Source organism: Tupaia chinensis, unplaced genomic scaffold, assembly GCF_000334495.1.
Source record: "Tupaia chinensis unplaced genomic scaffold, TupChi_1.0 Scaffold000323_1, whole genome shotgun sequence".
NCBI lineage: Eukaryota > Metazoa > Chordata > Mammalia > Scandentia > Tupaiidae > Tupaia > Tupaia belangeri.
The window spans coordinates 249,498-267,133 of record NW_006159817.1 but is presented as its reverse complement, the minus strand read 5'-3'; the positions used below and the strand labels follow the sequence as shown (position 1 = coordinate 267,133).

Here is a 17,636-nt window from a genome sequence, read left to right as displayed (position 1 = left end):
GCCACCGGGTCCGGGACATGAACCGCGGTCGACTACGTGGGAGTCCAGCGACATAGCCATTACGCTAACTGCTGGTTCCCTCAATTTTATTTTTAATACTATTTGAAACGATGGAGCCATTAGCCATATTTTGTTGTAGAACAACATTTGATTGATTTTGTACATTTATAAATGTTATGATGTTTTTATTTCCATTATAAATCTGCCTGTTTTCTGATAGCCATCTTTCATATTTTTCTATTAACTGCAAAAAAGCAGAAATGGACATTTACTACTAACAATAAAAGTTTTTAGTTAAAAAAAAAATACCTTGGCAAAGACTCAAAGTGACTACTTCTGAAGAAAAGCTCAATGTTCTGTGTATTCCTATGAAAATCCTTCGCTTCCTCACCTCCCCAAAACATCCAAAAGCAAAAACCTACAAGGGAAGGGGTCTCTAGAGCGATTAACTTTTACTGTGAGGATACTGAACTACCAGGGTGTGGTAGTTGGGAGTCAGAGCTTGAGATGGGGATAGAGAATGTGTGGAAATCTCTCTACAGAACTGCATTTAAAATTTGGCTGGGGGGAACCAGCAGTTAGCGTAATGGCTATGTCGCTGGACTCCCACATAGTCGACTGCGGTTCACATCCCAGACCCGGTGGCTTAAAACTCACGCCGGGCGTGTGTGCGTGTGTGCCCAAGATCCCAAGAGGAGAATGGAGGAGAAGGGATTGCGGCATGACCATCCCCCCGGGGGGGGGGATTTCTCGCTTTCTGTCTCTATGTCTCTCTCTGTCTGTCTGGCAAGCACACGCGCCCTATAGCGAAAACCTCTCCAAAAAAAAAAAAAATATGTATATATTTGGCTGGGTGGGGGGCAGGGGGAAGGCAGCAGGTGATGTGGCGGTTGGGGTGCTGAACTTACACATGGCCCACCAGGGTTTGAGTCCTAGACTTAGTAGCTTACTTTCTCACTTTCTCTGTCTTTCTCTGGTCAAAATTAAATCATAATGATGAATAAAATTAAATAATTAAAAAAACAAAAAAAACTTGACTACAGGCCAGGCTGGATGGGGGGCAGGGGGAAGGCAGCAGGTGATGTGGCGGTTGGGGTGCTGAACTTACACATGGCCCACCAGGGTTTGAGTCCTAGACTTAGTAGCTTACTTTCTCACTTTCTCTGTCTTTCTCTGGTCAAAATTAAATCATAATGATGAATAAAATTAAATAATTAAAAAAACAAAAAAAACTTGACTACAGGCCAGCCAGTGGTGGTGGCGGAAGTGACTGGATCCCACATGGCTAACTGCTATTTGAATTCTGAGCACAGGGGCTTGAAAAATACACCAAGTGGGTGTGTGCCCAAAATCCAGGGGGGAGGGAGAAATGGAGGAGAAGAAATAGTGGCATAACTATCTTGGGGGTCGGGGGGTGCTTTCTTGCTCTCTCCCTCCCTCCCTTCCTCTCTCTCTCTCTTTCTCTAGTGTGTACACATACCCACTGGCAAATTACTAAAGAAAAAAAATTACAACCTTGTATACGGGCTCTATTTCCAGAACATAAAGTCATCGGTTCAGCTACAGGATCTTGGCCATTCTCTAAGGCCCAAGGATCACCCAGGTGTGACCAGAGACACCTCCATCAGAGTCACCTAAGAAAACCTGTTAAAGGGCAGTTTCTGACCCAGCCCTAGAGACCCAAACTCAGAAACTGAGGATGAAACCGAGAAATACACTTTTTCAAACATGCTCCCAGACAACAGTGAGGTCGACCAGAAGTTTCAGAAATGCTGCTCAAACGCAGGTGAGTGACACGCATAGAACTCCAGGGCAAAAAATGGTCATTGCATTTAAAAGTGACAAAGCATCTTCTTTGGGCATTTCTCCAAAGAAGATATCCAGGTGGTCAGCAGGTATGTGAAAAAAATGCTCAAGTTCACTACCCACAGGGGACGTGCAAGTCAAACCAACACTGAGCTCATACCTGGTAGGCTGGCTATCAAGAATACCAAGGTGGGAGGGAACCAGCAGTTAGCATAGTGGCTATGTCGCTGGACTCCCACGTAGTCGACCGCGGTTCGCGTCCCAGACCCGGTGGCTTAAAACTCACGCCGGGCGCGTGTGCGTGCGTGCCCAAGATCCCGAAAGGAGAATGGAGGAGAAGGGATTGTGGCGTGACCATCCCCCCTGGGGGGTGATTTCTCGCTTTCTGTCTCTATGTCTCTCTCTGTCTGTCTGGCAAGTGCACGCATCCTATAGTGAAAACCTCTCAAAAAAAAAAAAAAAGAATACCAAGGTGGGAGGAAGAAAAGAGAATCTTATACTCAGTGCGGATGTAATTGTGCAGCTATTAGGAAGAACAGTAAGATGGCTCCTCAAAAGATTAAAAGTAGGGCCAACCAATGGTGTGGTGATGAAGGCATCTGGATCCCACCTGGCTGACTCCATGGTTCAAGTCCTGGACCCAGCAGCTACAAACCATGCCATGTGCATCATCCCAAGAGGAGAATGGAGAAGGGATTGTGACATGGCCATTCCCCCTGAGGGGTGATTTCTTACTTTTCCTCTCTCTCTGTTTATGTTTGTATCTCTCTGATAACCTATGGTAAAAAAATAAAAATAAAAAATTAGAAATAGAACTATCATAGGATCCAGCAAACCCACTTCTAGGTGTAAATCCAGAAGAAATGAGATCAGTATCTTAGAGAAATTTGCACACCCTTGTTCATCACAGCATTCGTCAGCATAGCAGAGACCGGGAATCAACCCATGTGTCCATCTATAGACGAATAAAGAAAGAAAACGTGCTGTCTATGCACAATGGAGTACTATTCTGCCTTTAAAAAGATGAGGCCAGCAGGTGGCATGGTGGGTAAGGGTGTTGGACTCCCACATGGCCAACCATGGTTCAAGTCCCAGACTTGGCAGCTTGGTTTCTCACTCTCCCTCTTGTTCTCTCTCACTCTGTTCCTCTCTGGTCAAATATAGATAAATAAATAGACAAATAAAGTCCAATAAAATAAAGAAAAAAAAGACACAAGACTGGTAGGTGGCAGGTGGCAATGTAAATAAAATAATTTAAAAGAAAGAAAGAAATCCCCTCATTTGAGACAACATGAATGAACTGGAGAATGTTATGCTACGGGAAAACAGCTCGATGTAAAAAGAGAAACACTGCACGTGGAATCTAAAATACTCTTGTGGCGGGGCTGACAGATGGCATGGTGGTGAAGGGCACTGGATTCCCACATGGCCGACCATGGTTCGAGTTCCAGACCTGGCGGCTTGCTTTCTTACATTCCCTTTCTCTCTGTCTCTGTCTCTGTCTGGTCAAATTAAAAAGGAATAATAATAACCAATGGAATTAAAATAAATAAATGATTCTAAAAAACAAAAATACCCTTGTGGCAGTAGGGAGTGGAACGGAGGTTAGGGCTGAGAGAGGAGTAAACGGGAAGGGTACATGTTTAAGGGTACGAAGTTTTAGTTATATAGGATGAGTAGTTCTTGAGACCTACCGAACACTGTGTGTATATGCCTGACAATACTGTATGGTGTATTTGACACTTGCTAAGTGGGTATCCTTTTTTTTTAAGGTTTTTGCCATAGGGCACATGCGCTCACCACAGAGGAGACAGTGAAAAGTAAAGTGAGAAATCGCCCCTCAGTGAGGGGATGACCACATAGCAATCCCTTCTCCTCCACTCTTCTCCTGGGACTTGGTATGCACGCACATGTGCCCAGGTGAGATTTTTCAAACCACCAGGCCCGGGACTTGAGCCACAGTCACCCATGTAGGAGTCCAGTGCCTTAACAACTACGCCACCTGCTGCCTTAAGCAAGTAGATGCTAAGCGTTCTCATTGCAAGGAAGAAGGAAAGAAGGAAGGAGGGGAGGAGATGAAAAAAGAAAAGAAAACGTAATGTGAGTTGATGAGCAGTTCATTAGCTCCATGGTGAGAGCTCACAATGTACCCCAACAGTAGGGCCAGAGGTGCTACCTGGGAACGCAAGGTCTGTGATGAAGCCATATGGAAGGTCCCGGGTTCACATCCTGAGGTCTCTCTGTGCACTGGACACATGTGCGTCTGTGACCCTGGTTGGCTGAGGCAGGGGTGGATCTCAGCATGAAGACCCTATTTGGGGGTATATCCCTCCTCTCTCTCTCCCCCTCGGAAGAAATACCCAAACTTGAAAAAAAAAAATAGTTAAGTTGTATGCCTTAAATAGGAGGTTGACGGGACCAGCAGGTGGCATGGTGGTTAAGGCGCTGGACACCCCCACATGTCCGACCACAGTTCGAGTCCTGGACCTAGTGGCTTGCTTTCTCACTTTCTCTTTCTTTCTCTCTCTCTGGTCAAATTTAAATAAATGAATGAAAAAGATAAAAATAACTTTCCCAACAACCCGCTCTAGACAATATTTGTTAATTATAAGATGGGGAAAACGTGGATGAGTGAATTGCTGACAACCATTCTTTTTTTTTTTTGGAGAGGTTTTCGCTATAGGGCGCGTGTGCTCGCCAGACAGACAGAGAAAGACAGAGAGAGAGAAAGAGAGAAATCACCCCCCAGGGATGGTCACACTGCAATCCCTTCTCCTCCATTCTCCTCTTGGGATCTTGGGCATGCATGCCCACGCGCCCAGCGTGAGTTTTTTTTAAGCCACCGGGTCCAGGACGCGAATGGTAGTCGACTACGTGGGAGTCCAGTGACATAGTCATTACGCTAACTGCTGGTTCCCGCTGACAACTGTTCTTAAAGAGCAGGTACACCGGGGCTGGGAAGGGGAGGGAGGCATGGAGACCATACTGCAACCGAGTGGAAGTCCAGAGGCTGTTTCTATTGTCCATGTCCTTGACAACCAGCCCTATCCAAAGTGGGATCGCTTCAGGGACACCTCAAATTTTACACTTCACTTCCTCTGGCTGGACGCCCCCAAAACCACCCCTGTGCTGTTTCAGACAACTAACTGCACGCTTCCCTCAAAGAAATGGCGCGCTTGGGCAAAACCACAGCCCTAAGTGGGGCGTTAATGCCATCCCCCAAGCCTTATCTGGGGACTCACTCCACATGAGCTGGACATTCAGATGACCTGTGACCCCAAGCATGAGGAGGGAAGAGCACAATGCCTTTGGTGTGGAAAATGATCATTTGAGCTTAGGAAGTGAACATTCATTTAAAACCAGAAAGCAAGGAATTGTGGGGGGACTCAGGTGGAAAGGCTTTTCATATTTATTATTATTATCATTATTATTATTATTTTAGGTTTTTGCCATAGGGCGTGTGGGCTCACAGAGAGAGACAGAGAGAGGAAAACTGAGACATCACCTCCGAGAGGGGATGGTCACGCCTCAATCTCTCCTCCATGCTCCTCCTAGGATTTTGGGCATGCCTGCACAGGCGCCTGGTGATTCTCAAGCCACCAGGTCCAGGATGCAAACCACGCTAGACCATGTGGGAGTCCAGCGCCTTCCCCACCATGCCACCAGCTGGCCCTAGGATATTCATCTTTTTAAGGATCTGGGACCCCATGAACCCCTTGAAAGTGTTTGAAAAGATTTTTCTCTTTATATATTGTGAATTTTTTCAGGTCTCTTGGTTTAATTAGACTTTTTAATGGGGTCTTAAATCCAGATGAAACCCTACCCTGAGGTCAGCTGGTGACGAGCAGTGACATAATGCTCTGTGATGCTGGACCCATGTGGGAAGGTAGAAGGTTCACATCCCGGGGCCTCTCTGTCCACACTGGGCATACACGCTTGTGTCCATGACCCTGGCTCGCTGAGACTGGAGAGACTGTGACACGAGGGTCCCGTTGGGTATGACTCTCTCCCTCTGTCTCTTTCTTCCTCTCTCTCTTTCTCTCTTTCTTCCTTAGAGGAAATAAATAAGTAAAACTTTTTAGAGGTTTAAAAACCTTTTTTAAACTTAGAGTTTTTTGCCTTAGGGCATGTGCACTCACTGGAGAGAGACAGAGACTGAGAGGGAAAGTGAGAAATGACTCTCCAGGGGGGGATGGCCACACAGCAATCCCTCCTCCTCCATTCTCCTCCTGGGATCTTGGACACGCACACACATGCGCCCAGTGTTAGTGTTTCAAACCACCAGGTCCGGGATTTAAACCATGGTCACCCATGTGAGAGCCCAGCGACGTAACTGCTATGCCATCTGCTGATTCCAATAAAACTTTTTAAAAACAAAATCCCCACCCTAGAAGAACAAGGTAGAGGGGGTGAGTAGAGGCACCCACAAAGTAAGTAAGAATGGTCACTTTCTTTTGTCATTTACAAGAGAGTACGTGCACTCACTAGAGTCAGACGGAGCCAGAGAGAGAAAAACATGAGAGGGGGACTTGGTCTCACCATAGTCCCTTCTGCATTTCTCCTTCCTTTCAGGATTTTGGGCACGCGCGCACGCACACACATGCACACACACACACACACCATGTGTTTTTCAAGTTGCTGGGTCCAGGACTCAAACTGCACAGCCGGCCATATGGGATCCACAGTCTGGCCTGAGAATGGTCACTTCCTCATGGGGGCATCGTCCTTCAATATTCAAGGACTAGGACTGAGCCCAGGTGGACTCCTCTAGCTGAGATGTCCTGGCCTCCAGGTTTTCCCGTCCACTCTCTGATTGGGAGGCTCCAAATTTAGCCCAGCCAGAGCAGACTTTGTAAAATCAGGACCTCCGTCCTTTTCAACTCTGAATTCCCTAGAGTCCCCAGGACAGAAGACATCTGATAAAAACGTATTGAACTGAGTCACAGTAGTCAGGGTGGCCCAGCTGTGGGGATCGCTTCACCCAATTGCATGAGCAGCCCACTCAAAGAGCAAAGCAATTCGTTTCCTTCCAGGATGAGGTCCGAGGCTGTCGAAGCGATACAGCCGTCATCGGCTTGCCCCAGTAATACGCCATCAATATTTCTTAAGGCAGAAAGTCCAGCCAATGTCCCTGGCTCTTCTGTGCAAGGACTTTACTGCTGCTCATTTGTATGGTGGTGCGGGTTTGTCATTACGAGAAGACAAGCAGCTGAAGGCATAGTGGAAGGGGATTCTCCCCAGCCTGGAAGAACCAGGTTCCCAGCCAGGCCTCCATGTGTTAACTAGCTGTGTGAGCCTGGCCAAGTCAACACAGACTGTCTCAACCCCTAACAGCAGTAGAATGTCACTCTGGGCCAGATGCACTTCTGCGTGTTTCAATGTGTGCTGGGGCAGTTCTCAAACACAATGGCAGGGGCAGCAGGTGGTGTAGTGGTTAAGGCACTGGACTCCCACATGGCCGACTGTGGTTCAAGTCCCGGACCCAAAGGCTTGAAATTCATGCCAGGTGCACATGCACATGTGCCCAAAATCCTGAGAGGAAAATGGAGGAAAAGGGATTGAAGCATGGCCATCACCCCTGGAGGATGATTTCTCACTTTCTCTGACTCTCTAGCAAGCACATGCACCCTATAGCAAAAATCTCTCTAAAACAAGCTCTCCTTATTCCTCTTCCTTAAGTCTGGATGCATCTTATTAAGTTGCATTCAACCAATGGAATGCAGTGAAAGTGACAGTGTATGACTTCCATAGTCAGGAAGTGCTGGCTGAGGTCAACAAGGCCAAGGGCCTCTGAGCACCCTGAGTCACCATGCTGGGGAGGCAGATCTGCAGTGGACAGCCCAGTTGAGGCCCCAGCCATCTCTTGGTCATGTGAGACCAAGACATCAGCCTGACCCACCTCTAGGCACCGCACCCCAGCCAACATCTGGCTGCCTGCAAGAACCACCTTGCTGAGTCCTTCCCAAACTGTTGGCCTTCAAATCCTAAACAAAAGACTATAGAGCCCCCTAGAGCATCTTGCTTTTTTGGCAGCAAACAATGCTCTTCTCTCCACTATAAGCAATATTTACAGAACATTATTCAGCTAGGCACCACACCCCAGCCAATATCTGGCTGCCTGCAAGAACCACCCTGCTGAGTCCTTCCCAAACTATTGGCCTTCAAATCCTAACAAAAGACTATAGAGCCCCCTGTAGAATCTTGCTTTTTTGGCAGCAAACAATGCTCTTCTCTCCACTATAAGCAATATTTACAGAACATTATTCAGGAAGCAAATGACAACTGTATGAAACTTGGGGTACTTCAATGATCTCAGAGCTCTTCAAGGAAGAACTGAGGTTGCCTATACTTCCTTGCTTCTTTCATTGTCTGCTAAGGCAATGGGGGGAAGTGGTCTTGGGACATGGGGTACCCCAAGGCCCTGCTTTGGATGGTCTGGAGTTGCTGTCACCCAGAGAGTGAATGGGAAATTTTGTAGGTCAGAGCTTCCTAGTCACTCTGAGAGAAGCTTGGGAGTTATTTGTTACACAGCGCTGCTAGCGAATATATATGTATTACTTTATTTCATTCTTGCAATCACCCTGGAGGTAGGTTCTTTAATGAGCTGCCATTCTACAGATGAGGAAACAGACATTTGGTGGGGTAGGAAACCTCTGGAACTACTCAGTAGGGGAGACTGGACCCCAACTCAAGAGCCTGCTTTCCATCAGGATCCTGTTCCTCTGTTTTGATTCATCTTTGCATCCTCAGTGCCTAGCACAGAGCAAGTACTTAATACATGTGTTAATTGAATAAAGGAATCAACAGTTCAAAATTTTATTTTAGAATAAATGAGTCTAGGCCTAGTTTTCCTTTCTGTATAAGGGGACAGTTGGATCACATGCTGTCTTCTGCAGCCCTCTCTATCTCTAGAATTCCATCCTCCTAGGAGTACCTCTTCTCACAGTGGGCCACTCCAGGCGGCTTTTAGAAAGCTTTGGAATCTGACTTTTACCCTTGACCCCTAGTCTTAGGGACTTCTGCCCACTTCTCCCCTGCTCCAACCCAGAAAGCCCTTTTAGACGTTGGCCCAGCTCTAGCTCCTGTGACTTCTAGAACATTCAGCACTGGAGCTGGCAGGTGGTGTGAGGTTAAGGGCGCTGGACTCTCATATGGCTGATTGCGGTTCAAGTCCTGGACCCGGTGGCTTGCTTTCTCACTTTCCCTCTCTCTCTCTTATCAAATTAAAATAAATACAGTTAAATAAAATAATTCTTTTTTTTTAAAAAAAAAGTCAGCACTTATCTCAATACACCTTAAAGGCTGGAAGAAAGTTTAAAGGAAGGAATGTTCCATGAAAAGCCAAAGTCTAGATCAATTAAACAGCACTGGAGCTCCCCAGCTGTCCTAAGGTAGGGCCAAGCTTTTAGCTGTAGTCCCCAAATTTCTGTTGTGTGGACATTATCTTGGCACTGTTTACCACATCTTGAAACTGCCTCTACTAGTCTTTGGTTTACTCCGCCTTGAATCAATTCCTTTTCTTTTTGGAATTTAGCCTAATTTTAAGCAATAACATCAATGAAATCAAGGTTCGCTATGTCTGTGTGTTGTTCACCTTCTAAAATCATCCCCTTTGTCACCAGGCCTGGGGAACTGCAATTTGGAAAATAATGGTTTTTAGGATATTTTTTAAAATAATTAATTTTATTATCATTATTATTATTATTATTATTATTATTATTGTTATTTGACCAGAGAGAGAGAGAGAGGGAAAATGACAAAGCAAGCTGCCGGGTCTGAGACTCGAACTGCAGTCGACAACATGGGAGTCTAGCATCTTCACCACCAGCACGCCACATGCCAGACCCACCACATGCCAGACCCAGGATAAGATTTTCTTCTCCTTCTTCTTTTGTTTTTGTTTAGAATTAAATAATTCTGAATTTATTCATCTTTATTAATAATGATGTATTATTTCTAATAATTTTACATTTATTTTCAGAATTGTTTCTTTTATTTTACTAATTATTATTATTATTTTTTGAATCTGCTACAGGGCACATGTACTCACCAGACAGAGCAAAAGAGCGATAGAGAAAATGAGAAAGCAAGCTGCCAGGTCTGGGACTCGAACCGTGGACAGCCATGTGAGAGTCCAGTGCCTTAGCCACCACACTACCTGCTGGCCCTGCAGTAAGGTGTTTTTAAGCCACAGGTTAACCTTGCTAAATAAGGTTGGCATACATTTTAATCAGTCTGCTAGAGCCAGGCTATGTCAATGACTTTCTTTTCTTTTTTGTCATTGCTCTGGTATTTTTTTTTCTTTTTTTTTGGAGAGGTTTTTGCTATAGGGCACGTGCGCTCGCCAGACAGACAGAGACAGAGAGATAGAAAGTGAGAAATCACCCCCCAGAGGGGATGCCCATGCCACAATCCCTTCTCCTCCATTCTCCTCTTGGGATCTTGGGCACACATGCACACACTCCCGGCGTGAGTTTTAATCCACCGGGTCCGGGACACGAACTGCAGTCAACTACATGGGAGTCCAGCAACATAGCCCTTATGCTAACTGCTGGTCCTGCTCTGGTATTTTTATAATAGGCAGCGCTGCTTTTGTCTCTAGGATCTATAAAGAAACTAAGATATCGTCTGCATTGTCTAAACACAGAGAGCCGGGCCAGGACAGACAGTGGAGTGCCCAGACGTTTGCCAAGTGAACCCTGAAAGTTACTCATGTGGAATAACTACAAGGGAGCACCTCGCCCTCCACAACTCCTCTCCCTCCCCTCTTGTGAATGTCGGAATTAGGGGAAATTTCATCCCTCCTTCTTTTCTCCTTGAGCCGGCTGTCACCGGGTATGAGTGGGACAGGAAACAGGATTACAAGATTAGCCGGTGAGCCTGCCCTTCCCACCAGGCTGTTACCAGGCCAGACTCAGAGAACCATATTCCCTACTCGTCACCACCTGCTGCAACCGGGGGGGTGGGGACATGGCCTGAAATACATCCTGGTTTTTGGGGTTTTGTTCTTTTAGTGAGATTTTTGCTATAGGGCGTGTGTGCTTACTGGAGACACAGAGACAGACAGAGAGACAGAATGTAAGAAGCCACTCCCCAGGGGGATGGCCACACCACAATCCCTTCTCCGCCAATCTCCTCTCAGGATTTTGGGTATGCACACACATGTGCCCAGCATGAGTTTCAAGCTGCTCTGTCCAGGACTCAAACCATGGTCGGCCATGTGGGAGTCCAGAGCCTTCCCCACTACACCTCCTGGCACCACCGAAATATATTCTGAACAAGGGAAAACAGAATAATGAGGAGTTCTTCCCCAAACCTGGTAACTTTTACTGAGCATGGACTAGGAACCCAGTGGGTCACAGGCATTTTCTCATACAGTTCTTAAAAGGACCCTCCAGGGCCAGGAGTGAGGTGGTGGTTGAGGTGCTGGACTCCCACATGGCTAGTTTGAATCCTGGACCTGGTAGCTTGCTTTCTCATTTTCTCTCCCTCTCTCCCTCTCTTCCTCTCTCTCTCTCTCTCTCTTTCTGGTGAGCCCATGTGCCCTATAGCAAATTTTAAAATAATAAGGGGCCAGGAGATGGCATGGTGGTTAAGGTGCTGGCCTCCTACATGCTCAACCGTGGACTCGGAGGCTTGAAATTCATGTAGGGTGCATGTGCATGCATCCCTAAAATCCTGAGAGGAGAATGGAGGAGAAGGGATTGCAGTGTGGCCATCCCACCTAGAAGGTGATTTCTCATTTTCTCTCTCTCTCTCTCTCTCTGTCTCTTTGTGTCTCTGGTGAGCACACACACCTTATAACAAAAATGTCTCTAATAATAATTTTAAAAATTAAATAATTTAAAAAAATAAAAATAAAAAGGACCCTACAACGTAGAGGCTCTATGTACTTATCCCATTCTACAGGTGGGCATATTGAGGCTCCCTGGAATTAAATCACTTGCCCAAAGCATCGACCCCAGGTCTGACTCCAATACCTGCTATGGGAACTGTTCGGCTTCACTCCTCACCTGCCCTGAGGACGTTTCCAGGCGGCCAGGTAAATGATCGTGGTTACTCCCCCACCTGGTACGCAGTTAGGGCAGCCCTCTGGCTCCCCAATACAACTCCTTTCACGGCCACAAGGCCCCCCTGGCTCTGAGGCTGAGAGTTCTAATCCAACGTGTCACTCCTGACTGGCCACCCTTTTCCTCCTTTCTAGCTGTGAAGTCCTCACCCAGGAAGGAGACTGCTCAAGAAGTCTTCATTGGGACCAGCAGTTAACGTAATGGCTATGTCGCTGAACTCCCGTGTGGTCGACCGCAGTTCAAGTCCCAGACCCGGTGGCTTAAACTCACGCTGGGCGCATGTGCGTGCGTGCCCAAGATCCTGAGAGGAAAATGGAGGAGAAGGGATTGCAGCGTGGCCATCCCCCCCTGGGGGGTGATTTCTCACTTTCTGTCTCTGTCTTTCTCTGTTCCTCTGGTGAGCGCACATGCCTTAGAGCAAAAGTCTCTTTAAAAAACTGTGGTATTTCTTGTCAACTTTTCACTGACCACGTGATTATATCAAAATCCAGTTCAAAATGTAGATACTTAATGGGACCAGCAGGTGGTGTGGTGGTTAAGGTGCTGGACACTCCCACATGGCCAACCATGGTTCGAGTCCTGGACCTTGCTTTCTCACATTCTCTCTCTTTCTCTTTCTCTCTCTTTCTCTATATGTGTCTCCCTCTGGTCTAATTAAAAACAAATAAATAAAATAAAAACGAATACATAAAAAAAATTAAATAAATAATTCCTTAAAGAAAAAGGTAGATACTGGGAACCAGCAGTTAGCGTAATGGCTATGTCGCTGGACGCCCACGTAGTCGACCGCGGTTCGTGTCCCGGACCCGGTGGCTTAAAACTCACGCCGGGCGCGTGTGCGTGCGTGCCCAAGATCCCGAGAGGAGAATGGAGGAGAAGGGATTGCGGCGTGACCATCCCCCCTGGGGGGTGATTTCTCGCTTTCTGTCTCTATGTCTCTCTCTGTCTGTCTGGCGAGCGCACGCGCCCTACAGTGAAAATCTCTCAAAAAAAAAAAAAAAAGAAAAAAAGAAAAAGGTAGATACTTAACACAATGGCAGAATTAAATAAATAAAGATGTAAAACCTTGACTTCATTTTAGCCACAAAAAGCACCTTATAATCCCTGATTATAAAGGAAACCAATTATGAATACAGGAACCCAAAGCAGTCAGGTATACGTGTGTGCTCCTAAAGACACCGCCATATTTGTTTTTTAAAGCGTGCAAAATTAGTTCCATCAGTTTGCTATCGAAAAACAATGTTCATGGCATAGATTTCTAAATGCAATATTCAGACCATAATGCCAAGCCAGCAGGTGGCATGGTAGTTAAGGCATTAGACTCCCACATGGCCAACCACAATTCAAGTCCCGACCCAGCTGCCTGAAAATCAAACCAGGTGTGTGCGTGTGGGTGTGCCCAAAATCCAGAGAGGAGGATGGAATAGACAGCAGCAGGACCATCCACCCTCGTGGGGTGATTTCTCACTTCCCTTTCTCTGTCTCTCCCTATCTCACTCCAGCAAGCACACATTCTCTATGGCAAAAAAAAACTAAAAAACAGTATAAAAGAAACAAACAAAAAAACCCACAACAATGGCACCAGCCCCATAGCCTAGTGGTTAAAGTAGCCCTTACCTATAAGGCTGACCACGGTTTGAATCCTAGCCCTAGTTACTTGAAAAACATGCTGGGTGCATATGCATGTGTGCCCCAAATCCTGATGGGATGGCAAAAGGGAGGGGAAAGGACTCAGGCCTGATGGAGACCCATTGAAGAGTGCTTCCTCCCTCCCTCTCCCCTCGCTCTCAGTCTCTCTGGCAATTAAACACTCAGGTGCACCAGCAGATGGCGAAGCGGCTACATTGCTGGACTCCCACTTGGCTGACTGCGGTTCCAGGCCCAGACCCGGTGGCTTACAAATCATGCTGAGCGCGTGTGCATGTGTGCCCAAGATCCTGGGTGGGGAATTGGGGAGAAAGGATTGAGGAGTGGCCATCCGCCCTGGGAGGGTGATTTCTCACTTTCCCTCTCATTGTCTCTCTCTGTCTCTGTCTCTCTCCCCAGCAAGACACTCACCTGAAGGCAAACACTTTTTGAAAAAAAACAAAACAAAACGAAACAAAGAGAAAAAAAAACCCTCTGGCGATTAAAAACAAAAACTACAAAGCTGTGGCCTCTCCCTTTCTCTTTCTGAGGTCTCTTGCCTTTGTTGGAATGCGTGCGTCTGTTTATCTGACTCCCTTTTCGGTGTCCCACTGAAGGGGGGAGGGGGAGGAAAGAAAAAAGAAAACTTCTTGGTCAAAGAGATCAAGATGTATTTCTAATTCTCTTGCCATCTGGTATGTTCTCTTGGAAGCATATCAAGAGGCAGAGAGACTTGTCTGACAGAATTGGCCCTGATCGTACGATCCTTTCAAATCAGACCAAATTCCCAGTATGGACATTTGTGACAGCCCGTTCTATCCGTCATATCAGCAACTGTGACCACAGGATATGTAAAAATGCCGAGCAATTTTTAGCACCAGCTTCCAATCCCCCAGTGCCCTGGACACCACATGGTGTCAAGTTCGTCTCTATTTCACCCCCAGGAAATCAAGTCATTAACTTTTCTTTCATTTCAAGAGCTGTTGCCAAACAAGAAAAAAAAAAAAAAAAAAAACAAAGAAAGAAAGAAAGAAAGCATTCATGGGGCTGAGATTTAGGAAGAAAAAGAGAAAAGGCTTCCCTTAAAGGAGAGGAAAAGGAAAAAGAGAAAACGCTGCTTTTTTTCCCCCTAGGCAGTGAAGCAGCCAAACCTGCACCTTCTCCAACCCCAGGGGTCCCACTCTGCAGGTTGCCTGAAGGTGTCAACCACCTGGAGGATTATCAGAAAGTGGGAAGGGGCTGGCCCGGTAGTCTAGTGGTCTAGGGAGCCAGCTGCTACATAACCAACCACACGGTTTGAATCCCAGCCCGGGGTGGGAGCTTGGAAAACATACCCAGCACATATGTGTGCATGCTCCCAAATCCTGACAGGATAGGGAACTGGAAGAGAAGGGATTGAGGCATGGCCATGCCCCCTGAGGGGTGATTTCTCCTTCTCTCTCTGGCAAGCATGCATGCCCTCTGATAATTTAAAAAAAAGAAAAAAGTGAGAGCCAGCAAGTAGCATACACTGGATTCCCACAGAGCCGACTGTGGTTCGAGTCCTGGACTCGGTGCTTGAAGCTCACACTGGGTACGTGGGCATGCATGCTCAAGGTCCCAGGAGGAGAATGAAGAAAAAATTGCAGCGTGGCCACCACCACCCCCCTGGGGAGGGTCATAACTCACTTTTCCTCTTACTGGGAAGGAGAAAATAAATAAATAAAAAGTTGCGGGGCCAGCAGTTGGTATAATGACATAGTCATTATATGTCACTGAACTCCTATGTAGTTGACTGCAGTTCAAGTCCCGGACCCAGTGGCTTAAACTCACGCAGGGTACATGCGTGTGCGTGCCCAAGATCCTGAGAAGAGAATGGAGGAGAAGGGATTGCAGTGTGGCCAACCCCCCCTGGGGGGTGATCTCTCCCTTTCTTGAATCCCAGCCCGGGGTGGGGGCTTGGAAAACACACCCAGCAGGGGCTTGGGGAAAACACTGTCTCTCTGTCTCTGTCTGTCTTTCTGGCGAGCGCACATGCCCTATAGCAAAAACCTCTGCAAAAAAAAATAATTTTTTTTTTAATTGGATAAAGAGGCTCATTTGTTCCTGCTTCCCTGGGCTAGGTTGGTGCTGGTTCTCTGGGTAATCCGAGAGCTCTCCAGGAGGAGGGAGTCAGGGAATCCACTTTCTTACCTTTGCATCCTTGACATCCTGTGAAGCTCCATGTCATCGCTACCCCGGAATCCTTTGGCAAAGGGATTATTCTCTATCTTTAACTGTGTGATCTGAAAGCAGGAGAGAGAGCTGATTTTCACTTGATTGCTACAAAATGACCTCAGGGCATGAGCTAATAATAAGTGTCATGAACACGCAGCCCCTGGAAACCAAAAAAAAAAGCAAATTAAGCCAGTCACATCAACGGGGACACCCCCCTCACCTCATTTGATCAGAGGCTTTGAAAACTGTCCGACATCAGATTGTTTTCAAAAGGGGGGGAAAAAAAAACCCTGGATTTGGTTTGCCCATTCATTGAAGTCATACTTGGTATCACGCCAACTGGGTTATTTGTTTTTGTTTTTGTTTTTTTTTGAAGTCTCGCTTTTTTGTGTTTCAAATACAATCTAGACCTCAATGCTTGGGCCCCCTTCCCCTTTGGGAAGTGCTACATGTTGACGTGGTTCGCAATCCGCAGTGCGATGTGGTCTTTACTTGGAAGGCTTTGTGTCGTCATGCGTTTCTAGAGTAAACACCTCTTGATAGTGATTTGCAAAACCTTACTCTGTCTCCACCCACATTTAATTCATAGTTTCACAGACAGAGTTTGCTAGCTCAGGTGAAAAATGGTGCCTAATAAAACAGACACCAACAGGGACCGGCAGATGGCGTAATGGTTCCGTCGCTGGACTCCCCACATGGCCCACCATGGTTCGAGATTCAGACTCAGAGGCTTGAAACTCACGCCGGGCGTGTGTGCGTGCATGCCCAAAATCCCAAGAAGAGAATGGAGGAGAAGGGATAGCGGCATGGCCATCCTCCCTGGGGGGTGATTTCTCGCTTCCTGTCTCTCTGTCTCACCAGTGGGCGCACGCACCCTATAGCAAAAACCTCTCTCCAAAAAAAAAAAGAAAAAAAAATAAACACCCATATGTATCATGATTATGTGTATGACAGTGATTGACACTTCTGAACCTCTTCAATTCCCTAGGCAAGATTGAGTGAGGAGCTTTATCTTGAAACTCTGTGTTGCAACGACCAAAGTATAAAAATAAAACAGGATCTTGGGACCAGCAGGTGGCATGATGGTTAAGGGCGCTAGATTCCCACATGGCCAACCACGGTTCGAGTCCTGGACTTGGTGGCTTGCTTTCTCACTTTCCCTTTCTCTCTCTCTCTGCCTCTCTCTAGTAAAATTAAAAAGTAATAATAAATAGAATTAAATAAATTAATCTTTAAAAAAAAATGAAAAAAAAAATAAAACAGGGTCTTTTTGAATATTTTGGTTCCAGGCCAGGACTTTCATTTAAGCCATCAACACGTATAATATTAGCATAAAAGGACAGTGGCAGATCCAGGTGGCAGAATGCGTCCATGTGGAGTTTGCTAGAAGTTCCTAAAACGGGAATTCGATTTTCATATGGAGAAGCATGTCCTAGACACCAGGGCAGCATCGGAAGTTCTTCTTCACAGTCATTGTCCTCTCTGTGCTTCTCTGTACACTGGTTGGCTTACTATTTTTATTTAAATCAAACCACTTTTTCTTTTCATTTATTTCACACAGGAATATTATGTCACTTACGTGTATCACAAACTCTTGGGTTGTCGGAAAAGTCATGACGCATTTTTGCATAGAAAAACACAGAAAAGGGCCAGCAGGTGGCATGGTGATTAAGGTGCTGGACTCCCCACGTGGCTGGCCACATTCCAAGTCCCAGACCTGGTAGCTTGCTTTTTCACTTTCTTTCTCTCTCTCTCTCTCTGGTGAGTGCATGTAACGTATCTCTGTCTGTCTCTGGTGCCCAATACAATAGCAAATTAAAACAATAATAATAATAATAAAATTAAATTTTTTTTTAAAAACACTGAAAAATATCATGACTTTTCTGATGACCCAATAGAATCTTTTTCTTTTTTTTCTTTTTTTTTTTTTTTTGGAGA

At 46.2% G+C, this 17,636-nt stretch overlaps 1 protein-coding gene across 1 annotated transcript in view; it reads right to left on the bottom strand.

Moving 5' to 3' along the window:
• TBX5 (T-box transcription factor 5) overlaps positions 1 to 17,636 on the bottom strand; it is a 70,889-nt gene that overhangs the window by 26,386 nt on the left and 26,867 nt on the right. Inside the window, exon 7 of the mRNA XM_006151678.2 lies at positions 15,675 to 15,766. Within this exon, the coding sequence (XP_006151740.1) occupies positions 15,675 to 15,766 (92 nt within the window). The remainder of the gene's footprint in view (positions 1 to 15,674; positions 15,767 to 17,636) is intronic.